At 33.3% G+C, this 26,719-nt stretch overlaps 1 protein-coding gene across 2 annotated transcripts; it reads left to right on the top strand.

Moving 5' to 3' along the window:
* The first annotated feature begins 2,765 nt into the window (after positions 1-2,765).
* On the top strand, positions 2,766-26,620 carry LOC140431659 (voltage-dependent calcium channel subunit alpha-2/delta-3-like). Of its 2 annotated transcripts, XM_072519547.1 has the most exons (7): positions 2,766-2,844; positions 4,774-4,830; positions 11,251-11,331; positions 13,282-13,356; positions 16,147-16,323; positions 20,420-20,630; positions 26,509-26,620. In XM_072519547.1, the coding sequence occupies exons 1-7, from the start codon at positions 2,800-2,802 to the stop codon at positions 26,583-26,585; spliced, it is 723 nt and encodes a 240-aa protein (XP_072375648.1). In that variant the 5' UTR covers positions 2,766-2,799; the 3' UTR covers positions 26,586-26,620. The 2 variants fall into 2 exon arrangements, with proteins under 2 accessions (XP_072375648.1, XP_072375649.1); XM_072519548.1 differs by lacking the exon at positions 4,774-4,830.
* Positions 26,621-26,719: the final 99 nt, after the last annotated feature.

Below are 26,719 nucleotides of genomic sequence, written 5' to 3' on the forward strand. Positions count from 1 at the left end.
TGAGAGAGTGAGTCATCGTTTAAAGGCCCAGAAATGCGGGACAGCCGTTTGGAAATCCAGTGACGTACACTTACTTTTATTTTAACGTTAATTGTATTTTAGTTTTCAAATATTAATGTTCGAAATAGGCCACAATATATTTATTTACAAGTTTTTACTGACGTTTCGATCTCTATATCCAAAGACCGCTTTCAAAGATATAAATGATAGTAATATTTTTTTTATTTGTTTAATATTATATATTTTTATAATCCTATATTGTTTATTTTCTTTTTTTTTCTATCTTTAAAAACGGAATAGAGATCGAAACGTCAATGTATTAAACATGTAAATAGATATATTGTGGCTTATGTCCAACCTTCTCCCTAAAAATACAGAATGCCACAAACAAGCAGCTATAGAAAAATAAATATATCTGTCATTTGTATGTTTGAAAACGGTCTCTTTATAGAGATCGAAACGTCCGTAAATTAAACATTTGAATAAATATATTGTGGCTTATTCCCAACATTATTTCTAAAAATACAGAACGACAAGCGAAAAGCCATAGAAAATAAATAGTACTATCATTTGTATAATTGAAAACGGTCTCTGGATATAGAGATCGAAACGTCAATAAATAAACATATGAATAAATATTTTGTGGCTCATTCCCTACATTCCCCTAAAAATACAGAATGCCACAAACAAAAAGCTATAAAAAAGAATTATTTTGCAGAAAGTTTACTGATACCAACCGGCTGTCGCGGAAGTTACGCTAAAACGTCTTTTGACGTGACCCGTCCTTAAAGAGTTACACAATGAAATTTTTTAAAACAAATTTTAAGACAGTTTCCACGCCACCCCAGAGGTATGTCTTGTGGCGCGATACTTTTTTTAAATGGGTAATCGCCAAGAGCCATATTGTCTTATTAAATAAAATGAACAAAACACTTAAACAGTATAAAACAAAACAAAATAAAATCCTATAAAACAAAATAAAATTCTATAAAAACAAAATAAAAATAATGTTTGATGTGTTTAAACACAAACACTATACACACTTACTATGTTCTTCTCGTTATTTTTGGTTTTTTTTATGCTGATGTTTTTATTAAACTATTAGAAAATATTATTCGCTGTCTAAACCTGAATATGCAGTGCTGCTATCGCTGTCATTATCTTCACCACCTGGTGTAATTATAATTGGCTCTAGTAAAACTTTGATATGAGTGTCAAGTTCCCACATACGATGTTCTTCTTTAATTATGTGGCCTATACATTTAGCCCATCTCTCTGGAGTTACATGGAGGATTGCTTGAATCAAAAGTTTCTTAATTTTGTTTAATTTGAACGTTTTGACCTTCGTTAATCCAGGTTTCATCCAAATAATATATTTTGCATCCAGTGCTGCGAATTTTTCGTATTTCTTCTAAATATTTTCTTCTCCACAGAATAATTTCATTTTTTTCTAATAGCATACTGTTTCTGTTGCGTTTTACGTATCGAAAGTTCATTTCGTGCATGGTCCTGATAAAGACTCTACGGGATATCTTGGGTAAATAGTCATCATTTTCGAGCTCTTGAGAAATTTTTTTCAGTGTTGGAATTTCACTCCGAAAATAAAATGAATGAATTTTTCGACGTATAATATTCCTTGTCTCGTCATCCAAAACAATGCTTTTCCTACCTCTAGTTTTACCTTTTTCTTGCTTTTTATTTTCCGATGTATTTTTAAGTACACGATAAATACAGCTAACGGATACTTTTGTTAAACTGCTACAAATGTCGACCGCTTGGCTAACGTTTAATGCCATTTTTCTGCCGACAATTCCTTCATAAACGTTTCGTATCATTACCTTCTCTTCGGACGTTAACATTTTCCGTCTCTTTTGCGGCTTTTCATTCTTGGAATCAACATCAGAATTTTGCTGTCTTCTCTTGGAACAACTCGGTTTTTCGTCCATTGTATTTCAATAATCTGGATATATACTATATATACATAAATTTCAAAGAATATAACTAAATATTTACTATAAAACGACAAAATATAACACTCTTATTATCTATAACACGTTTTATCAATAGTGCAATACAGTATTGATAAAACAGTATTGACAACAATAAGTTTACAAACTTATCACATAAAATATACTCACAAAAACACATGCACTATTTACCCATAGAAACGCCAATGTTTTCTTCGTTCATTTCTTGGGCAAAAAATAATAAAAACTAGTTTTACTGCATGTCTGGATCCGAATTGTAAAACCGAGTTCCCTCGCTAATTCCAACATTGCCAAACGATTGAAAAATAGTGTTTTAAAATATCGATTTTTATTTTATAAATTTAAATACGTAACGAAACGAAACATATACATAAAATTTATTTTATTACAATTTTGTTCTTAATTTTTACTATTGAAAATATCATGTTTTTTGGTATTTTTATGACGGTAATAATCGCTGCGTGAAAGAATACAGGTTTTGTATGACCATAATTACTACTTGTGAACAAGATTTGGCTACACTGTTCGAAAACTTCTGGTCAAGTCTACTATAGAGAAGCACAAATAAATATACTACTTTATATATTCTGTAATTTCTTATGAGGAAACGCAAATTGCAATCGAGAAAACAGGCAGTTTTCGAGGGCCGCTGTGTACATTTAAATTTGAGGATATTCCGCGTTTAAACTATGATATCACTCTTCTGAATTGAGGGTTTCTACTATAGTTATTGTTATTTACGTATTTTTTAAAGACTGTACTTAATTTTTAGCATCAAGATAATTACGGCGACACACAAGTCTACCATCTTATGACATCAGTCTCACTACCAGTATACGATAAAAAACCTCGACAGGTAAATATTTGTATTGAAAAACGACTCTGCTAAAAGAAAGAAGTATTAAAAAAATTACGTTATAAGATCTACTCTTGTATATACAATTTTAGCACCGTCTGTTTTATTGTCTTACATTAAGTGGATAATTTAGTGCAATACGTTAAATATATCAACTCTATTATTATGACCTAACCGGTACAAAAAAATATACTTACAATCAGTTAACAATAGATATTGTGGATTTCTAACCCGCAAAGCAGTCGAGAAGCAACTTTTTTCTCAAAATTACTTACGATTTAAAGTTTTTTAAGTAATTACTTTCCCCTACAGCATGGAAAGTACTCTCCCAGTTACTTTCTTTACCTGCTAGCTCACTACCATTAGTATAAATGATAAAATAATGTAACAAATTATAATGATAATTTTTCGACTGTTCTAACAACCATTCAAATTTCGTCATTTTGTGTCATGTGGAACAATTTCACCCAATCATGTCAACATTAGACTGATAATTGCATTCAGTGCAATTTTCAATCCCTACGACAACACGATCGAGTTTGACAACTTCATCCAAATAAATTTCAAAATGTCACGTTTCGGCAATGAGAATGTTCAAAGTATAAATGCGCTAATCAAAGAAAAAATTCCCAGAAATACAACCTACAGTCTCAAATATATTTGGGGAATATTCATGGAATTTTGCTGCGGACGAGAATATGAGTTGAATGAACATAGAATAATGTTAACTTAAATTTTAATAATTGTACTTTCACTAACTGTACTTTTAATAAATAAATGTTTCGTTATGTTGAGTTATGATTTTTTTTTTCGAAAAATTATCCGCCGAATATCCCTCGGACATTGATGAATGCCTCATAATTTCATGACAAATTTCTCAAGCTCGTTGCTTGGTAACAGCACTCAGCCTTCGGCTTCGTGCTGTTACCAAGGAACGAGCTTTCGATTGTCATGAAATTATCTCGTCTGTTATCAATGTCCTAGAGATATTACTACTGAAAATTAATATAGACATTATTATTTGAAATTTAATTATTAACAATAGACTGTAAGTACAATAGTAAACATACCTCGGTGGACTCATACAGCCTCGCGTCGATGAATTTGACGCACGACTGTAATATATAGTACTTCTTAGGTCGGTATGTAATATATTTTATATTTCGTAAGTCATATATCAATTCTAAAATTATCCTAATACTAGTTCAATCAATTTGTACAATTTATTGACACATTAATATACGGTAACAGTTCAGTCTAAGAGAAAAGTTCTGTGAAAACCAATCCATTAAAAGTCAGTGATTTTCATGAGAAATAGAAAAAGACCATTCCTCACAATATTACATGCTATATCTATTATGCGAAGTTATGGATTATGCGAAAATAAAATCAACTATTCAAGATATTGTACAAAAAGAGTATTATCGAACACAAATAATGACAAACATGATTGTAAAAATAATACAAGCTACTAGAATACCAGGAATCAATAGATAAATAATAAAATAATCAATTACTCCAATATCGACAATCACCGGTAGGCGTAACAGGTTGTAAATATAACAGCCATAACCACCATTAAATTGTTCCCTTAACATGACATACGGTTAGAAACAAGAACAAAATACATCACTATGTAGACCTAAAACCAGATTTGCAATATTTCAAGCAATCCGTATGTCATGTACTTTTTTGTCCTTAGTCGTTGTCGCGTATTTTAATCAGATAATATATTTTATCTGATACAGATCTTTTGCTTTCTTTACCAATGGAAAACTGCTTTCAAACTGTTCGGGCATACACAGGAATTACAGGTTTCCGTATCTATTTAACTTAAATAAATGGCGGTTTTGGTGAAATCGAGCGCATTGCACTATATAGTTCACTTTATGTAACCATTAAAAATTTATCGACTACATATGTCTACAGAATATAACCGAAAATATCCAAATCAACGAAGCCATATGGATCGAGGTGACGCGTGAGGTACATACAGCGAGTTGTAAAGATTTAGAAAAAAAAATTAATTACTTTTTAGATCAATTTTAGAGCAGTACAGCGTCTTAGGATATTACCAGCTAATATTTAGACCACATAGAACCGTATACGTATAAAACCAATGTGTGTATTGTATTAGAATATATTAGGTAATGCTTGAAATTGTGTGATTTACTAGATTGGCTAGTTAATTTTGTCCCTTGGTTACTCATTTAGCAAAATGTTATTATCAAGAATAATATTAATGTGAACCAATTAAATATATTTTGACAACAAAGATTTATTAGGATGTGTGTAATTTTACGAAATAATATTTAAAGATGTTTTATTTTGTGAGAGTTACAGTGTTAGTAAGGCAGGGAAATATATTGTCTTAGACAAAGTTATATTTTTAGATTATAGAATTACTAAATACTATTATAGCTGTCTACCTTATATACTTACGAACAACAGATTTCAGTACAAACTTTAACAATAAATTAAGGTATATTTTCATTGCCTTCGTAAGCATTAAAGATAACATTTTTGTTGAAGTATATTATTACTCCAAAACTTTCGTTTCAAACGTTTATCTATTTTACATAGTAACAGATTTAACTTAGCTTATAATTTTTTGATTGTTCAACTGTATTTCATCACCACCATTCCGGCTTTACAACCCTGCGTGACCCTAGCCTTACATCCTTTTTTTTTTTTGGACTGAGGTGGAAAGGTTCTAAACCGATTAGGGAAGATGTCCCTAGTACTGTTGGATTCGATCCGGAAAGGAGCACATGCTAGGACATAGCATCCAAAGTATGGATTATATGCGCCACATGCACCCGTGACCAGTCGCCTACCAACTAAAAACCACCCCTTCTTCGGACAAGGCACCCCCGGACGAGTTCAATCGGTGAACGAAACATTGAGATGCCTTGTGTAGTCTGAAAATTTGGGAGAAAATTGTAAAAGGGTTCTTACCTAAAAACGATAAGAACCACTTAAAATGATATGCGGAGACGGTATTGTGGGGAAACAAAATATGGGTTCATAAAAGTGCAGGTGTGTTCAGCCTGACAAGGAAGGAATGTGAATTAAAAGAGGCATGAGGTCGTGAAAACTACGTACGTAATATAATTACAGATCTGGCTGTAAAGGTGCCGTCTATTCCGTCGTGCAGCCGAGCTGTAAAGAACTCATGACAGCGTATTATGCAATTTGTTACCTCAACCACCCTGTTCCTGTCTCGCTCTTTCTAGCGCCTCCTTTTAGCTAGCCTTTTCTAGCCTTATATCCTAGCCTCCTGAAGAATTTCTCTCCAGTCGTCCCTATTCATCTCCTTTCTCCGCCAGGCACCTATTCCCATGTTGATATTATCAGCATAGGCACATATTTGCACTGATTTGTTATATATTGAACCAGCTGTTGTGATTTGTTACATACGTACTACTTTTTCCAGAGCCAGATTAAACAGTTTACAAGAGGGAGGGTCTTCCTGGCGCAGCCCGTTATAAGGTTTAGACAGGTCCCCCTGGATTCGTATTCTACATTCAACTTTTTCAAGAGTTAGTTTTGTTAAAATTACCAACTGATTTGGTACTCCTAGTCGCTTTATTGCTCTGAACATTTCTCTTCTACTTACGAGTCGTAGGCTGCTTGGTAGTCTATAAATATGTGATAAGTATCTATGCCATATATCAGTGTTTTTTCTAAAATTTGTCTCCGGGCCTCTTCTAAATGTGCCTATCTTGTAGTTGTTGAGATGTTGGCGACCACATTGACCCATCTTTTTCTATTCACAGCAGCTCGAAATAGATCAGTTTACGTTAGATCAGTCCACTTCTTAAGATTCAGGGCCTCTCTTATCCTCAACTGTAGAAATCGATATTTATTATTACGCCAAATGTGGAAGAAGTAAGCCAATTTTATATGTTAGCCAATAATTATGTTAGGTGTGTAATGTATATATGAGACCCTTAACATACGTCGGTAGTACCACATTTCAAATGCCTCTACCGTTTTATGGCATCCTTCGTGATACTTCAGCTTTCTACTTCGTAGAGGAGGACACCAAAGACGTAATGTCTAAGAATTCTTATGCGTATATTGATACTTAAAGATAAGTTGTAGAGAATCTTCCTAAGGCTGTTGAAAGAGCTTCTGGCTTTTTCAATACAAGTTTATATCTCGTAGCTGTGATCCCAATTATCTTTAATATTGCAGCCCAAATAGCGTATTTTTCCAATCTTTCTAACGGTGTATCGTCTATTGTAATTTGTGGTGTTCTTACTAATGATCATTATTTTTGTCTTCTTGCAATTTAGTTTTAGGCCGTATTTGTTACATGTTTGTACAACGTTATCCATCATCCTTTGGAGCCCCTGCGGACTATCTGCCAGCAACACTGTATCTTATACATCTTTAGTATTGTTTATAAGTTGGCCATTTACACCAATCCCATCTTCTGATTCGTCCAAGGCTTCTCTAAAGATGTTTTTAGAGTATATGTTAAATAATGCCGGGGCAACCCTGTCTAACTCCTTTTTCGACTATAAAGATCTCGGACAGTTCATTTTCTAATCGCACTGTTGCTTTTTGTTAAAGATATAAGCCGCTACGCGCTATCTCAGAGTACCATCGAGTCCCTGATGTTTTAAGGATATTGATTAGTTTCCAATGTGGGACTTTATCAAATGCCTTCTCGAAATCAATGAAAGATGCATACACATTGCAGTTGACATCCCTGGCTCTCTGTATTAGAACTTGCAAACTAAAAAGTGCTTCACTCGTTCCGAGTCCTGCTCTGAATCGAAATTGAACTTCACTCAGGTGTTCTTCTAATTTGGTGTCTATGCGCGAGTGAATGATAGTAAGGAGTACTTTAAGTACATGGCTCATCAAACTAATTAATCTATCTTCTTCACATTTTCTAGCGTTGGCTTTTTTAGGAAGTGGAATGAATATTAATAGTGGCCAGTCTTTTGGTAAGTAACCAGTCTCGTAGATGTTGTTGAATAGCTTCGTAAGAGCTGTGATTTGGTGTGCCTCTAATAGCTTTAAAAATTCACCATGCACCTCATCAGGTCCTGGTGATTTCCTATCTTTAATCCACTTAATGGCCATAGTTACTTCTTCGTTTGTTATTTCTGGGCCGTAGGGATTGTTTATTTCAGTCGGACTTCATGCTGCGTTTTCCAATAATTCTTGCATATATTCTTTCCATCTTCGTAATTTATCTTCAATCTGATAAATTGTCCATTTACCACCTCTGAAACCAGCCTGGTATTTTCCAACTATCCGTTCTGCATATGGTGCCATACGGTGGCATAGTATTGTGTAAAATATTTTATACGCTGCATTTATAATCGTGATTCCTCTGTGTTTAGAGCATTCAAATATATCTCCTTTGTTGTGTATGTGTAAAGTATTCCAATACTTTAATCACTGGGAGAGATTTCTGTGTCCATATTTCTTTTATGAGCTGCTGTAGTGCCATCATGGTATCGTGGCCACCTTCAAGAATCGTTGGTGGTGCCTCTTCCCTATCGTCTGTCCTGCTTATCTCATCTCTTTCTAGTCTTCCAAGTTTTCTTCTTGTTCCTCTATTTAAGTACCTGGTTAAATTATTCCACCCATCTACTCAAGACCAATAATTAAGGTTATAGGTTAATAGGTCAGCATTCGGACTTTGCATTGGTTTGCAGTTGCCTTGAATTTTTTTCTATTTATGTTAGCTTTTTTCTCTCAAGTAGGGTTGTCATATATATGTTACGAGCAAAGCCCGAAATTGGACAATCCTAGCATTGTACAAAAATTATTGTCCATTTCTAGCATTGTACCCCCAAACTGTACAATGTCCGAAGTGATTAAAATTAAAAATGATTATCGAAACGATCATTGATTCGAATCGATTATTATTGACAAGCGACACACCAAATCAAAAATCGAACATTTCTTGTTAATTATTTGATATTTGTATATTATTTTCTATTTATATATAGAGTTGTTTTTGTTTTTTCGAAAGGGACAATGCGATAAAAGGCTGTGTCAAACTAAAATATAAATAATAAGAAGAAATTGTTCTGCAATAGAGTGATAATCTGAATGAAACATTTTAATCACTATAATACAGGAAGATGTTTGTAAAACATTTCAGATTTTCAAGAGATGTGTATGATAATTTAAAATAATTTAATCCTACAATCCAGAAGTTGGAAGCGCTAATTAATTATGGATTTATAACCCCATTGATGTTTGTTTCTCTTCAACAACAAATGGTGAATAATAGTAAAAATCCGATCTGAATTGATATCTGTCATATTCTCCCAAACTTTGACGCATGGCTACTTATTGAAATTCGAAACATTGTACAGCCATTCTTTTATACAAAGTCCGACGATTATGTCGATTTCGGAGATTGTACAGTAAAGGGGTACAATGCTAGAAGTGGACAAGATTTTCTGTACAATGCTAGGATTGTACAATTTCGGACAATGCTCGTAACATATGTTTATATATATATATATATATATATATATATATATATATATATATATATATATATATATATATAATATATATACTACCGAGCATAAAAATTAAGGTCACCCCGTAATTTGAACTTATTTTAGAAATTATTATTCTGTTTTAACCATTTTCGGTTGTAACATAGTTTACTAATGGATTTCTTGAAAAAAAAATTGTTGTCGTTGTTGTTTCGACAAGCGTTTGAGATAAAAAGGGCCCCTTAGCCTAATTCCTAAAAACCGTTATCAGCACAGTTTTTGTTTCACTGGTTTTAACGTCAATTGTAAATGTTTGTGTATTGTTATCACTGTCAGTGTATTGCAATGAACATAAATTCTGTTGTGGCGGCGTTAGTAGATGGCCACGGTCAGCGCGAAACTGCGAGAAACGTTGGTGTAAGTCTCTCTAGTGTGCAACAAGTATGGCAACGGTACGAAGAGACCGGTCTGCTTACTCGAAGACCTGGTTCAGGTCGAGGCAGGATTACAGCAGCTAGAGATGACCGCTTTGTCGTTTCTAGTGCTTTGAGAAACCGAACGGTCACGGCAGTTTCTCTTCGAAATCATCTGCAAGAAGTAAGAAATGTAAACATAAGTGAATGAACAGTTAGGAGACGACTTCATGCTGCTGGTTTATCTTCTAAAACTAGAGTAACTGGACCGCCGCTTTCCCGTGAACACCGAATCGCCAGATTGAATTTTGCACGAGAACACTTGGCTTGGACAATGCAGGATTGGAGTCGTGTATTGTTTTCCGATGAATCGAGATTCGGTCTTACGGGCTCAGACAAACCTGTAAGAGTATGGCGACGTCCAGGCGAGAGATATGCTCAAGCATGTGTTGCCGAGCGTCTTCCATTTGGTGGAGGGTCAGTTATGGCATGGGAGGCATATCGTTTGATGCTTGCACGGAGTTAGTCTTTATCGAGAATGGGACATTGACAGCGTATAGGTACCTGACAAAGATTCTGGAAGACCACGTTTTACCGTTTATGGTTATTCTTGGAGACGACGCAACATTTATGCATGATAATGCACGACCCCCACACTGTAAGGATAGTTATCCCATAGATAATCCCATAGAACATGTTTGGGATGAGATGAAGAGACGTTTACGGAGTCATGTGCCGGCTCCCAGAAATTCGAGAGAGCTTCGCGACATATTTGTGCAAGAATGGAATAATCTTCCGTAGAATGTGATCCAAAGCATGCCTCGTCATTTGCAAGCTGTTATCACTGCCAGAGGAGGGAATACTCGCTACTGAAGTTCTTAAAATTTCTTTTTTTCAACAAAAAGCACATCAAATTAAAATTGTCCCCTTTTCAATATTTAGTATATGAAAGGAAAATTCTTCATTTCAAAATTCTTCTTCAAAAATAAATTCAAATTACGGGATGACCCTAATTTTATGCTGGGTAGTGTCGATATAAACAAATAACCAGTTTATTAGGGCTGCAGTCAGAAGACTAAAGAAACACTCTTTGTCTTTTTGTCAATCCGAAAGCTAGACAAATTTTAAAATTTTTGGAAATCGAAGGCGGAAGAACACAAAAAAATTATTCTGGAACAAATCTATATTTCCAGAAAACACTGTAGCATTACAATACACCAGCTGGGAAAGCCCATATCCATTTTTTATACTTACGTCTTTTTATTACATTTAATCTTCTATTTTTATATTAACTTCTGTTTATAAATATGTGATATATTTCTCTACTTACTTTTTCATTTAGAACTATATCTATTTCAATTCAAAAAATGTTATTTCGTAAAATCCTTAGTTTCGTTTTGATGTGCTAGAAGTATTACATTTAAATTCAAGTTAGAGACTATAGAATAGCTCATTAGACTAGTTTTTATTGCCAAAATGTTTTCAAATATTTTAAATAATCTATTTTATAGGAGAGAGTTGCGAACTTATTGGGAGTTGCTGGAACGGATATTCCTATTGAATACATCCAGAGACTTATGATTCCATATAGGGTGAGTAATTTTTATTATACACTCAGATCCAAAAAAAATGGCAACGGAGAAAATTTTGGTCAAATTCAAAGTATTTTATTTTTTTTTTCAGTTCTATTTTGATGATTTTTTTAGCACACTGTATATAAATTTATAAATTTTAATTATCTACATTATTAAAGTCAGTTATTTGATAAAATTTTAAATTTAACTTATAGTACGGGGTTAATTAAAACGTGATTTTATTATCCTAACTTTTAAACATCCTGTTGAATAATTTCGTTTGCGAATTTTCATAAAATCTTATTTTTCGGTTGCAACCATGTCTCCTAAGCATTGTGTCATATTGACAATTACATTTGGTTTACCTTTGATTGATCATAGTTCTTAGTGTCGAAGATTGTGCGAAAAGCCGTCGCTCTGGTTAAAGATGGGCGAAATTATGAATATGTGGCTATAATAGAGTACTACACACTCATCGCTCTACCATCCAAAGGGTAGTGGAACGTTTTATACGAACTGGAACAAACAAGCGTTAAAGCGGGAAGTGGCAGGAAGCACAAAACTACCGCTTTAGATGATCGTTTTATACTAAACAACATTTTGCGGAATCCTCATTTATCAGCGGTGCAAACAAGAGATCAACTTCAAGAGGTTCGAGGCAATAACGTAAGTGTATTTACAGTTCGTCCAAAATTACATGAATTTGGTTTGCAAAGTTGCAGACCAGCAACTGGGCCCAAATTACTTCCACGGCACAGAGAGGCCAGACTACAATTTTCCAGAATACATTTACATTGGAATTTAGGACAATGGAGTAATGTTCTTTTTACGGATGAGTCGAGATACTGTCTTCACTCATCAGATGGAAGAGAACGAGTATGGCGTCGAACTCTAGAGAGATTTTCGGAGTGTTTTAGTCCCCGCGTTAGCCATGGAGGGGGTTCGGTGATGGTATGGGCAGGAATATTCCGAAAGGCGCACAATGAATTGGTATTTATTAAGGGTTTGTTAACTGCACACCAGTATATTGATAAAATTTTAGCAAATCACGTAGTACTCTTTTCTCAATATATTGGCGATGATTTTCTATTAATGCAAGATAATGCGCGACCCCACTGTGCAATGTGTGTCACGCAATATTTAGAGGAAGTTGGTATTAATAAAATAACTGACCAGCGTGTTCGCCAGATCTGAACCAAATAGAGCACGTTTGCCATGCTTGGTAGAAAATTAGAGGTCGCGAAGTCATACAAGCCTCAATTAACTAACTTCGCTTGGCTCTAGAAGAGGAATGGCAAAAACATCCAGCAAGATGATATTCGCAACCTCATAGACAGTATGAGCCGACGTGTACATGTAGTTATAGAGGCTAGGGGAGGCAATTCAAAGTATTAATTTATTTTTTTTATTAGTTTTTCTTTGTTATTTGCCTACTTTTTTTAATAACTCCATTGAGTACAACAATTTGTCCATTGGGCATGACATTCCTTCGATATCAGTCACCAAAACCCCATCCTCGTATTACAAATTAATACAAACGATAATGGTAATAATAGGAAAAGTCGTAAATTGTGGGTGACAAAGTCATTTCGCTTCTGAAAATGAAACCAATCCATATTTTCACATAAAACAAAAAAAAATACTTAAAAGACATGGTTGCAACCGAAAAACAAGGTTTTACAAAAATCCGCTAACGGAATTATTCCACAGGATGTTTCAAAGTTAGGATAAAAACCATCTTTCGATTAACCCCGTATAATAAGTCAAATACAAAATTTTATTAAAAAACTCACTATACTAAATTAAGATTTATAAATTTTTACACAGTGGTGCTAAAAAAAATCATCAAAATGAGGCTAAAAATAAAAAACTGAAATACTTTGAATTTGACCCAAAATTTCTCCGTTTGCGTTTTTTTTGCATCTAACTGTATAATTAAACATTTTTGACAATTTTATTTTTTTGTAGCTCGGGGTGAATGGTTATGCCTTTATTGTAACCAATAATGGTTATGTTTTAACGCATCCAGATCTTAGGCCAGTGGTAAGTAGCTGTTTAAGATTTTTTTCCTTTTTTCTGTAGTATAAGCACGAGTTTACTCATTGAGATAAATTTCATAAAGTTAGATAATTAATATTATCCAATCGAAAAGCTAACAAGTTGAAAAAGAAGTTACATGTACTATTTTACCTACTAATAAAAAAAACGTAGTTATACTTAAATACTCATAGAGAAAACTAATTAGGGATATACATGAAGAACTTAAGGCAGCATGATCTCGGGGAATTGTTCTATGATGGCAAGATGGAACGATGGAAGATTAACTTTCACAGAACGGAAACTGAAATATTATAACCATAGGCGTGGCCACAATCGTTCATTTCTAGAAACAACTAATCTGCGAACATTTTGAGCAATATTAAATAATAAGATAAAAAGTAAAACTTTTGTATTAAATAAATAAAAATTATAATAAATAATAATATTTGTATAATAATATCCCTTACCCTATAATAATACCCCTTAAGATGTATCTTTTACACTGCAATCTAATCAGAAAGATTAATGAGCATACTCTGCTTTTGAACTAATCACTACACTAACTCGAAGGGCTTCACTCCCTTCAGTCTTGTTACTAACTCAGGTACTAATAATAATAATACTTTGTTCTGAAAGTGTTGTATCTTTAAAATATTGTTCTTGTTAGCACAACCTGAGAGTTGAGCACCATATGATCATATCAGTCTGAGTATTTGTGTATAGATAAAAGTTTATTATCCTGTAGAGCTTTGAGTTTCTTCCAAGCGACCCAGTACAATTTGTTGTATTTCCCCAACATTCCAATCATCAGGGATATTTTGCCCTTTTAAGCATTTTTTAAATAGTTGAACGAACATCTCATGTAATATTTTTGGTCCATACTTTACCAACTCAATGAGATGTCTCCAGATCCTGCTGCTTTATCGTTTTTTGATCTTTTGAGGGCATCGCTTAACTCTCGGTTGTTAACTCAATTATTTGTGTATGTTCTGATATTTCTTCCATTTCGATCTCTTGAAATTTACATCTATCCCCTGTCAGTAAGACCTCATAATGGTGTTTCCACTGTTTCAGATCTATTAACTGTAAGTTAGATTTTTCCTTTCCTTCCCTCCGGAGAGACTTTATCGCCTTCCACGCTTGCCCAACTCTTTGTTCCTCCATATAATTATCCAGCTCTACACATCTTCGATCTCACATCTCATTTTTATTTTTTACTACTTTTCTTTTTACATCTCGATTTAATTTTTTATATATCTTGTAATCTTCCTCCTCGTTGACATCCATTTTTTTTTTTTTTTTTTTTTTTTTTTTTTTTTTTTGTCTTTATAACCACTTGCAGCCTCATGAATGCATTTTTTAAGCTTTCTAGGTTATATTTAGGGGATATTACTTCTGTCCCTTTTCTATATTTCTGTACTTTAGTGTTACTGTTTTTTCGATAGTTAACTATCACGTTGGCCATAAGGTAAACGATGGTCGGATCCACATTCTGATCCACGGTATACCGTTACGTCAGTTGTTTTCAGCTGGGATGTTTGACGTTGGATTACATAGTCACATTGTTTCACAAAAATCTCTAAGACGCATTCCGTTGTCATTGGTTATTTGTTCCCCATATCTTCCTACGACTCTGTTATTTTCTTCTCTCCCTACTCTGCCGTTTAAATCTCCTAGTATAAAGATTTCACAGTTTTCCTTAACTTCAGAGAGTATTTCGTTCATCTTGTTATAGAAATCGTCTTTACTTCTGGATCTGCATCTTCATTTGGGGCATACACTCCGACAATTACGACGTTGTGTCCATTCTTTTCTTTTCCAGTATTAGCAGTTGTTCATTACTTCAGTCCACGATTTAATATTGTTTTTAAGATTTTTTTCGAATGGCAATAGAGACTCCCCTCTTAGCTCTGTTGTCTTTACTCACTCCACTCTAGATATGTATATATTCTCCTATCTCTTCATTTCCTTTTCCTTTTTTCTTGGTCTCGGTGAGAATACATATATCTATGTTTTTTTCCGCTAATTATTTGAACACTTCTGCTTGTTTAGGTTCTAAGTCCTGTGTACATTCTATGTAGTCAACATAATTTTCCTTTTCCGTTGCATTAGTCGTCTTGTTTTGATCCATTCTTTGTATTCCGAGGTTTTTTGGCCGAAATTTTGAGCATTTATTTCTTTTGACAAAGGATGAGTTGCTAGGCCCATCGCCTCAACCCTCCTCCTTTATCCGGGCTTAGGACCGCACCGGCATTTGTGCAAATGTGAGGCATTTCGCAAAAACGCTGGATTTAAATTTTCACACAACAAACGATCTAAAACATTTAGAAACTTTTTTTTTTTCAATTACACTAGTACGTTTTTCAAAAGAACAAATTTCTGCAATAAACTACACTCAAACTCGTCTTCTTAAATGCATTTCTCGTGACGTGTGATCGTTTCTAATGTAAAACATTAAATTCTGCGTTTTTTATTCATATTTCAAATGCCTTATATTTGGTACCACAACTAAAAATTGAAATTTAATTTCATAGAGTTTAAAGATTGATCTCTAAAAATGGAAATTTTACTACAACTGATCAATGAAAGTGAATCGTAAAAACTGTGTTTCATATATGAAAATATGGATAATCATCGATGGAAATTAAAAAAAATGGGAGGGGGGCACTATTTGTAGCATTGGAATCGACGCTAAAAACACCTGGCCCCGCCTATGGCAATTTGCATTTTTATTTTTTTCATTGATTGTAATGTACATTTTATGTTATTGTATTGGTTATGTTTTCTTTTCAGTATCAAGGAATATTGAAACCAGCCTACAACAGAGTCGATATGATTGAAATTGAAATTATAGATGATGACTCTGACGCTAGAAATTTTAGCGATAAAATTCGTGATTTTAGAAGGCACGTTGTAATGCAAAATACTGGAAATATTACTTTGGATGTAAAAAGTCATTTAGATGACATGGTAAGTTTTCCTGGAAAACATTAATAAATATGAAATTCAGACACATAATAATATAATAAATTAATTTAAAAACATTTTGTTTTGTCTAAATAATAATACATTAATATTAAATATTATCAGGCCAGTTAATGTCTATTTTGGGTATACTGTTATAGACTAGCGGCTCATGATAGAAAAAATAAGCGATTCTTAAAAGCTGCCACTTGAATATGTTACCGTTTATGGGTATTCTGAGTTGAAAAGTCATGAAATTAATATCCGCAACCGTGTAGCTTTGTAGGATTGTAATTTTTCAAATTGTAATGAAAAACATACAGCTTTGAACTATTTTATGTCTGAAATGTCTGACAATAGCATAAAAATAACATTTTAAAGAAAAAATTCAACCAGAACATATTGGCAGCTAAATACTGTAGGCTATCGATTATATACTTTAGAATGAAACTACAACACAGGGTGCGTTTTTAATAAGAGGTGAATTAGTTCACATTACATTAGGGTCCATTTGGTGTGAATTGTAGTTTTCGTACGTTGTAGAAAAGATGTTTAAAATGAAATTTCCCTGTTAAAGTGAAAAATCATTTTTTTTGACAAAAATGTATTAAAAAAACGAAGCAAAAAAACACGCGATTTTTCTTTTTTGTTCCATAACTTTCCCCCACACGGGTATAGGTATATGCATTTCTTCACAGAAAAAAAACTTCTATCCCTCGTCTTCAAAATGACGTTCGGTAAAAGTCTTTAGGATTCACAGTATCCCACATATATTTTTCAAAGTTCGCCACTCACACATTTTTGGGCCAGTTTTCCTATTTTTTCGCAAACATTGTTTCTATAACTTTTTTTACGCAGTTTTAAGTAGATGTAACGGAGCATTTAAAAGAAATAAAAATGAATTACCTTTAAAATGGTTGACAGTAGAAGGTTCTGCGAATAAATTTAAGTTAGATACATATGGTTCTTTAAAGTTTTCTACTTTTACAATTTTTGCTTTTACGTCTATTTTTTAAATTTCTTCCAACTTTTTTTCTTATAATTTAGGTATATGCATTACTAAATAAAAAAGGAAACTAATTTACCGTATTTTAAAATAGTCTATTTTAAAATGTTCTTGGATTTAACGGTAACCGAGAACTGGTTCGTCAAAGTGTGATGAAATAAGTATAAAAGGAAATAAGTTATAACTAGAAATTAAAAAAAATATCCCGCAAAAATTAGTAAAAATCGTTGCAAGTATCACATTTTGACAGACCATATCTTGGTTACCGTTAGGCCTATAAAGTATTTTACAGAAGTAGTAGAATATTTTCCAATAGACTATTTTAAAGTACAAAAAATAAGCTTACTTTTTATTTAGTAATGCATTAGTATAGCATTTTATTTATATAGTAATGTATTAGTTATTGTATTTAGTACCTAAATGTACAAGGAAAAAGTAGAAAACTTTGAGGAACTGTATCTTGCTTAAAATTAGTCCTACAGGCTTCTACAATAGACCGTTTTTAAAGGTAATTGATTGTTATTTCTAATAAATGTACCATTACATATACCTAAAGCGGCGTAGAAAAAGTTATAGAAAAATGTTTGCAAAAAAAATGGCCCAAAAATGATGCTTCTACAAAACGTCATTTTGATGAGGATTGATAGTTTTTTTTCTGTAAAGCAATGCATATACCCTGTGGAAAAAAGTTATGGTATAAAAAATAAAAATCGTGTATATTCGTGTTTTTTTTGCTTTGTTTTTTGAATATATTTTAGTTAAAAAAAATGGACTCAGCCATTTCTTTAACAAATTTCGTTTGAGTTGAAAATTTCTTAGCTCGACTTAGATGAATCATTTTCTTGGCGGCTGCAACTCTCTTTGCATTATCGTTCAAATTTGTACTATATATTTTCATTGCAATCTCCTCACACATAAGACATGTGTCTACCTGAGGTCTTCCAAATGATAATTCAGAATCTTGTTTTTCTGTAAAAAAATTGTACATGATGTTATAACATTATTTGATGTTTAATATTTTAATCAAATTTTTTTTTTTTTAATAATATTTATAACATCATGTACAATCTTTGGTAACTTAATATATTTTAAAGGGTTTTTACCCTAACATTTTGGTGGCTCAGGCATGGTAACGTGTATTTTTAACCTGATGATGGAACTGTTGTACCGAAAACGTTCGTGTTTTTGATGTAGCCCTTTTAAGGGTTTTTATAAAATATACCCATTTACAAAGATTAACCTCTTTTTTGTGATACTTGGTATACAGCCAGCTGCAGGAAGTATTTTCCTTGTGGATTTTTTTTAATATTAATACTACTAACAACGAGGTCCGCACTGCGTTAATTAAAATGAAAAACGAGCAATCTCCAAGAACTGACAATATAGCTGTAGAGTTACTTAAAGCAGGATGTCCACTCCTAATAGAACGAATAACTTTTCTAAAGAATCAATGCTGCCAACAAATTAAAGTACCATCTGAATGGAAAACCGCTCACCAAGTGTCCATATTTAAAATGGGTAATCGAAAAGATCCTAAGTGCTACAGAGGATTAAGTGTCCTACCTACTTTCGGGAGATTGTTTGGAAAGATAATAAATGGAAAAATACAAGATGATGTAAGACATCTAATTAGCGAAGACCAAAGTTAATTTACGCCTGGTAGATCTTCCGCTGATAACATGTTTATACTCCAACAATTAATAGAAAAAAGAATAGCGTAAACTGTGGCAAGCTTTACAACAACTCGGCATTAGTCAATACCTTTTAGGAATAATCACAGAAGTATACAGGGATCACACTACTTACCTAAAAATCGGAAATAGACTATCAGAGCAATAAAAGTAACTAAAGGACTAAGACAAGGATGCAGTATGTCACCCTTACTGTTTAATTTATATATTGAGGCAGCCCTCCAAAATTGGAAAAACTACTGTCAGGGGAATGGGAATCCCCATAGGAAATAACGTACTGTTCTTCCTGAACTTTGCGGATGACCAAGTTGTCCTAGCTTAAGATTCTTATGATGTAGAATTTATGATAAAGCGTCTATACAGAGAATATGTATAATGGGGGTTACAAATCAGCATGAAGAAAACAGAATATTTAGTTACCAATTTAGGCGCAAGGTTTGAAGTGTTGATAGACGAGGATGTGGAATCAAACAAGTGGAAAAATTTAAATATTTAGGTGCACTCATTGATAAGAACGGCTTGGGAGAAACCGAAATTAAACACCGAATTAATCAGGGACGTAAAATTGTAGGATGTCTGAACTCCTTATGGTGGGATCGCAACATTTCCAAAAGGAACAAAAAAAGAATAGGGTAAACCATGGTTAAATCAGTTCTTTGTTATGGCTCAGAAGTATGGACAATTAATGCAGACCTGAAAAGAAGATTGGTTGGCAGTTGAAATGGATTATTTGAGAAGAAGTCCTAGAACATCAAGGCTGGAAAGGAAGACCAACGAATCTATAAGAAATAACATGAATGCTACAGAAACGGTCATTGACAGAATCGAAAGAAAAGGTTTAAAATGGTTTGGACACCTATTGAAAATGCCTGACGAACGTTGGCCCCAAAAACTTTACAGATGGAAGCCCCATGGAAGAAGAAAAAGAGGTAGACCTCGACGCTCATGGAATCAAGAAATTAGAAGAGCGATGGAATCGAGAGGTTTGGAGGAGGAGGCATGCCTTGAACCGAGAGGATTGGTGGCGGAGGAGGACGGGAATACGGCGATAGCCGTCTCCAAAATGTATTGTATTTACAAGTTGGATCCTGTAATATATAATATATGTAATATATATATATATATATATATATATATATATATATATATATATATATATATATAGTTTATGCGGATTAATTTTTGTAAATGGATGCATATAAAATATATTTTGCCTTTAATAACTTATAAATTTTTCCCTTTCCACTATGTTAACATTGATTCATAAATTCTTCAACTATTTTAGAATACTAATTGTCAACAGTATTGTATATCATCTTATTTTTTTTATATCTTTGATATTTATATAATATCCACGTAACGCGATATTTCTGTATGACATTAAAGTTTATATTCTCTTTTTCAGAGACGCATTACGTTTATGACTAGAGACTATTACTACAGAGGTATAAATGGTACACCTTTCAGTCTTGTCATATCACTTCCAAAGAAATATGGTTATGCTCGAGTTGAACCCAAAGTTGAAAACGACATTCATCGTTTAACTTTGTCTCAACCGCCCGATAAAAAACCACTTTTGCGGTATTTTGCTGGAATTGGACCATTCACCCTGACTGGTATGTAACTTATACAAATTGTTTTAATATGAAAACACACTGAACCTGATCATTATTGTAATATTTTACTCAAGAACCTGTGGGTAAATGACGGGGTTTATTATGGGTAGAATGTGGCCTTGCATTATCGTTAATTTAATGGAACCACACACACTAAACTTTGGTTGATCAAAAAGAAATGCGTGAACCAAGAACCTCAAACTGTAGCATCTATTTGTTTCGACAGTTTGTCAATTATTCTGATAAACAATAATTCCTATAACGTTTCGAAAAATTCATGTATTCTGAATAATCTCTACGTAATTATATTTTTTTGATATACCCATTTCAAATGTTTTTTGTGCTGAAATGGTTGTTCCATTTTTATTAATCGTTATATTTTCTTCTTTTGTATCTGTTGAATGTTCTTCGATTTTCTGACGAATTGTTAAATGACCGGTTTCTATAGCTAGGAAATATGAATCCAATGCTTTTAACTGGTCTTGACTTACTAGACTTGACTTTTCCTTAATTTATATTTAAATAGGAATAAGTCACAATTAAAGGTTAAAATACGTTTATTGACGTTTCAATTTAAACTTCGGAAATCGTTCTCAAAATAAAAACATTAGTAAATTAAACAAATTTTGTTTTTTGTTACTTAGTGAAAAATTCTTCTAATAATTTAATTTTATCTGACTTATCTATATTGACAATTCAGACATACCTTATACATTTTAAAGTAGACGACTTTAAAATGATATTGCCAATATTGTTGAGTTGCGTTCCTGGGACGGGATCTTTACTTATAAGATAGTTCATTCGATTACATGAAATCAACTTTAACTTGAGAATATCCGTCAGAAAAGATCCATAACATGTAATTCGTCTTTAAAAAGACAAATACATGCCATGATGACAGTAAAATTCTCCTGTTAGTGATCCATAGTAAATTATGAGGGAAAAAATCAGGAAAAAAAACCTCATAATACTATCCCGATCCTACAGCATATGCAAGGAATAATACGAGGAAAATAACAATACCATACATAAGGATTATCGGAAAAGCTTAAAAGGATAGGAAATAAATTCAACATTTCAACAACATTCAAAACAACAAACACGTTGAGATCTATCTTGTCCAAAACCAAACCTAACAATGAACAAGAAAGGACAAAGAATTGCATTTATAAAATACCTTGTGAATGCGATCAGTTTTATTTAGGTGAAACATCAAGACCATTAAATGTTAGAATAAGTGAACATCAATCCTATATTAAAAATGGAGAATTTGATAGATCTCAAATCTGTAAACACGCATGGGATAATGAACATAGGGTTCAATGGAATGATTCAAATATAGTCCCAAAAGAAACGGATGGTAAAAAGAGAAAAATCAAAGAAGCGGCTCTAATTATGCTAAATGAGACCAATTGTGTCGCGAATTCCTCGGCAGAATGTAGTAGGATCTGGTTACCCATATTGAAAGAGGAAGTTATTAAAAGGAAAATACCAGTATTGGTAAGTCAGTAACATATAGAGAATACATCATTTATGTTTTTTAAATAACAAACATATAAAATCGGATTTGGGTGTTTATTGAAGGTAAACTAAATGCACGATCAAATACTTACCATGTCGGGATAGTATTATGAGGTTTTTTTCCTGGTTTTTCCCACATAATTTACTATGGAATCACTAACAGAAGAATTTTACTATCATCATGGCATGTATTTGTCATTTTTAAAAGACGAATTACATGTTATGATCTTTTCTGATGAATATTCTCAAGTTAAAGTTGATTTCATGTAATCGAATTGAACTATCTTATAAGTAAAGTCGTCCCAGGAACGCCACTCAACAATATTGGCAATATCATTTTAAAGTAGTCTACTTTAAAATGTATAAGGTATGTCTGAATTGTCAATATAGATGAGTCAGATAAAATTAAATTATTAGAAGAATTTTTTCACTAAGTAACAAAAAACAAAATTTGTTTAATTTACTAATGTTTGTATTTTGAGAACGATTTCCGAAGTGGAAATTGAAACGTCAATAAACGTATTTTAACCTTTAATTGTGGCTTATTCCCATTTAAATATAAATTAATTTAAAATGCCACAAGAAAATAGCTTCAGAACAATATTGACTTTTCCTATAACTCCCTAATGATCATATTCCGCCATCCGCTCTATTTCCAGTCAGGTTTCTCAATGCGCCCTAAGTCTTATCAATGCTTCGTGCTTTCTTGTTAATGGTCCTGCTCGAAAGTGTCACGGGACCTATTTCGCTCTCTCGTTCATTGGGTCTCATCTCGCTCAAGTAAGTATCTAAGAGCTGGTCTATATTTGCTGCATTCAATATTATTTCTTTGATCTTAGGACCATTAATTTTAAGACCTGAAGCTTCAATTTCCTGCTTTAATGCATATAAATCATGTTTTATCTAGGTAAATCTTTGCGCTTAAAGGCAGACGTAAAATCGAGATCCTCCTCTCTGAATTCTCCTCTAATGGTTTTTTTGACATTCCTCCAGCACTTAACATGAAAAAAGTGGGTGAAATAATATAGCCTTTCCTGACTCCAGTATTTGACAGCTTACCCTGATGTCATCTCGGATTGCTGCAAAACATTCCATAATAAATCTTTACAAAATCGAAAGCCTTCACAAAATCTATAAAAGTCAGTAACCAAAGTGGTGCCTAGAACTCCTTGCTTTTTTCTAGTATTATACGAAAGGTATTAATCAGATTCACACAACTAAGATATACTCTGAAGTCTATCTGTTTATTCCGTAACGTAGTTCCGATAGACCCTTATTTCTTCCTTAGAAGGAACGTTCAGAAATATCTCTGATCTGCGGAAACAGCCTCTGTTTTTTTATTCCATGACTTCATTGTCGTGTCATTGAACATTTGCTATTTTAATACGACGCTATTGCAATACCTATCTTGCACAAAAATCTAAGACCTCACTGAAATGCCATAAATAGAATGAAAAGATGTCTTAGATCAGTTACACAAAATTATATTAATTTAAATTTACAAATCATGCGCACACAAATCTATTTAATTTTTGCATTTTTCGAGCAATATATACAGATTCCATATTTTTTTAAATTAGAGGCATGAATTTCATAAACAGTCAGTTTTTCTTTCAGTTACATTTTTGATCGTAAAACGGTAATATATATATTATATATATATATATATATATATATATATATATATATATATATATAGGAAATGGACATGGTTAGCTCCCAATGCAACTACCAAGAACGAAATAGATTTCATCTAACTAATAAGCTGAAAACCATAAAGGATGTAAGTGTGCTCAACAAATTCCGAACAGGTAGCGATCACAGACTAATTAGATCTCGGGTCGTTCTAAACACTAAACTAGAAAGAATGAAATTACTCCAGAAACCAACTGCAGGGGTAAATATCACTAACCTAAGCAACAACTCGGAACGCTATCAAAATTTTAATTCAAGAAAAATTACAAGACCCAACGAATAGCACACACTTAATGGAAACAATCTTAAATTGCGCCAAAGAAGTTGGAGGATCACAAGCACACAACAGCAATAGAAAACTTTCAGATGAAACAACAGCTCTCCTGAAACAACGAAGAGAAATGAAAATTAACTCCAATATTAATAGAATTGAATATACCGAACTGTGCAAAGTAATACGGAAAAAGATCGCAGAAGATATAAAAACCTACAATGAACGACTTGTACAAAATACAATCGAGAACCGTAAAAGCTATAGGAAAACCAAGAGTAAGTTGGCAATCGGTAGAAAGCAAATAACAGCATTGGGAAACAACAACGGAAGGATCACAAATAGGGATGAAATAATAGAACATGTAACCGAATTCTACGAGGGTCTATATAAAGCTCCGGAAGCACAAGAAATAGGCGAAGAAGAAATTGCGGTTCAAGAAGATGTACCAGATGTTCTCGTGGATGAGGTAGAGGCAGCTCTTAAGAGCATGAAGAACGGCAAGGCAGCCGGTAATGACGGTGTTACAGCCGAACTTCTAAAGATTGCTGGGAAAACAACTCGGAAAATCCTAGCAAAAATATACACAGACTGCCTAAAATCGAGACATATTCCAAAAAAGTGGAATTCAGCCAACATAATCCTCATTCACAAGAAAGGTAGCAAGGAAGACATTAGAAATTATAGACCGATCAGCTTGCTTCCTGTGATATACAAGGTATTCACCAAAATCATTAACAACAGAATACAGAACACACTTGACGCTGCACAACCTCGAGAGCAAGCAGGCTTTAGAAGTGGCTTCAGCACAATGGATCATATTCAAACATTAAGAGAAGTAATGAGCAGAACAAAAGAATATGATCTACTACTGGCGCTAGCATTCATAGACTTCGAGAAGGCATTTGACTCCGTATACCCAAGAGCAGTCTAGAAGCTCTTGTCGACCAAGGAGTAGATAAACCATATGTCGAAACGCTAGCAAATATATACAAAGAGGCCACAGCTAGAGTAACGCATATATGAAAATACCCCAGAATTTCCCACTCAGAAAGGAGTCCGACAAGGAGACACCATATCCCCTAAGCTCTTCACTGCAACCTTAGAAAATATCTTCCGGAAATTAGACTGAACAACCAAGGTCTATGTATAGATGGAGAATACCTAAACCATCTTAGATTCGCTGATGACATCATTCTAATTGCTAGAAGTCCTGAAGAATTACAACTACAAATTAATGAACTTAATACAGCCAGCAATGAGGTAGGCCTAAAAATGAACCTAGCAAAGACTAAAATAATGTGCAATGATCTGATCGCCAACGTGGAAATAAAAATTAATGAAACCTCGCTAGAAGTAGTAGATGAATACATATACCTGGGACAGCTCATACATAAATCGGGATCACTACTTCCAGAAATCAACAGACGAATAAAACAAGCGTGGTCAGCATTCGGACGAAATTCCATAGTCTTCAAGTCCAAAATGCCACTATACCTCAAGAAGAGAGTATTTGATCAATGCATATTACCCGTCTTGACATATGGATGTGAAACTTGGATATTAAAGAGAGAAATAACGTCGAAACTTCAAGTAACTCAAAGAGCAATGGAAAGATGTATGCTAGGGATAACAAAGAGGGATCGTAAAAGAATTGAATGGATACGGAGGCAAACCCAGGTGACTGATGTAATCCAAAGAATAAAATCCCTGAAATGGCAATGGGCAGGACATATGGCAAGGAGAACAGATAACAGATGGACCACTAGAACAACTATGTGGTACCCCAGGAACGCTAAGAGACCAAAGAGGCGCCCGAATATCAGATGGGATTATGATATAAGAAAGTTAACAGGAACAACGTGTCTCGAATAGCACAAGATAGAAAAATATGGGCGCAAATGAGCGCAAATTATTAGAACAACGAATAAGACATCGTCGAATAATAATAAGAACATAGAATAACATTGAAATAAGGGAGGCTGCACCGTAATTGGAAACGGTTGATAAAGCTGCACATGATGATGATGATGATATTAATGTATAAATCAAAAGATTTTGCTATCAAAATTTATAGAAGAAACCATCAATGATGTATTTATAGTAGTTTGATAACTGTATACTAGTACTGATCATATGTAACAATTGTCTAATAATTTTGACAAAAATGCCACTCTGGTACTAGCTATAGCCACTTTTATTTATTTATTTATTTATTATTATTATTATTATTTATTGAAGTTTGTGTATATTGTCGCATTAAATCTTTGTTATATCCACTAAGATTTACTGTTATTCCATTAAATAATATTATACTCTTATTTTCACACATTTTACATATTCAACTTTTGTAAAAAATATCTACAGAAATAAGATTAAGAATAATTACAGGCATTATTGTCGATATCGAGACAATAAGAAACATTTTGATAACCCCGAAGAAGAGTTGGTCTTCTTTCTTCAAATGATGGAGAGACATGGTTGGAAATGGTCTAAGGAATCTGAGTGTAAGTAAAATTGTTTTAGAACCATAAAAAATGGGGTATCAAATTTTTTGCGTATATATTGGTGTGAATATTTCCAAGACTCTGAGATAGCGCGT

The sequence above is a fragment of the Diabrotica undecimpunctata genome, unplaced genomic scaffold (assembly GCF_040954645.1).
Source record: "Diabrotica undecimpunctata isolate CICGRU unplaced genomic scaffold, icDiaUnde3 ctg00001641.1, whole genome shotgun sequence".
In the NCBI taxonomy this organism is placed as follows: Eukaryota; Metazoa; Arthropoda; class Insecta; order Coleoptera; family Chrysomelidae; genus Diabrotica; species Diabrotica undecimpunctata.

Bases quoted from the DNA above. Each gene is read 5' to 3' on its own strand.
- LOC140431659 (XM_072519547.1), top strand. From the start codon at position 2,800: ATGACATCAGTCTCACTACCAGTATACGATAAAAAACCTCGACAG. The intron at 2,845-4,773 runs GTAAATATTTGT...ATATGTCTACAG, and splicing joins ACGATAAAAAACCTCGACAG to AATATAACCGAAAATATCCA. The intron at 4,831-11,250 runs GTACATACAGCG...TCTATTTTATAG, and splicing joins GGATCGAGGTGACGCGTGAG to GAGAGAGTTGCGAACTTATT.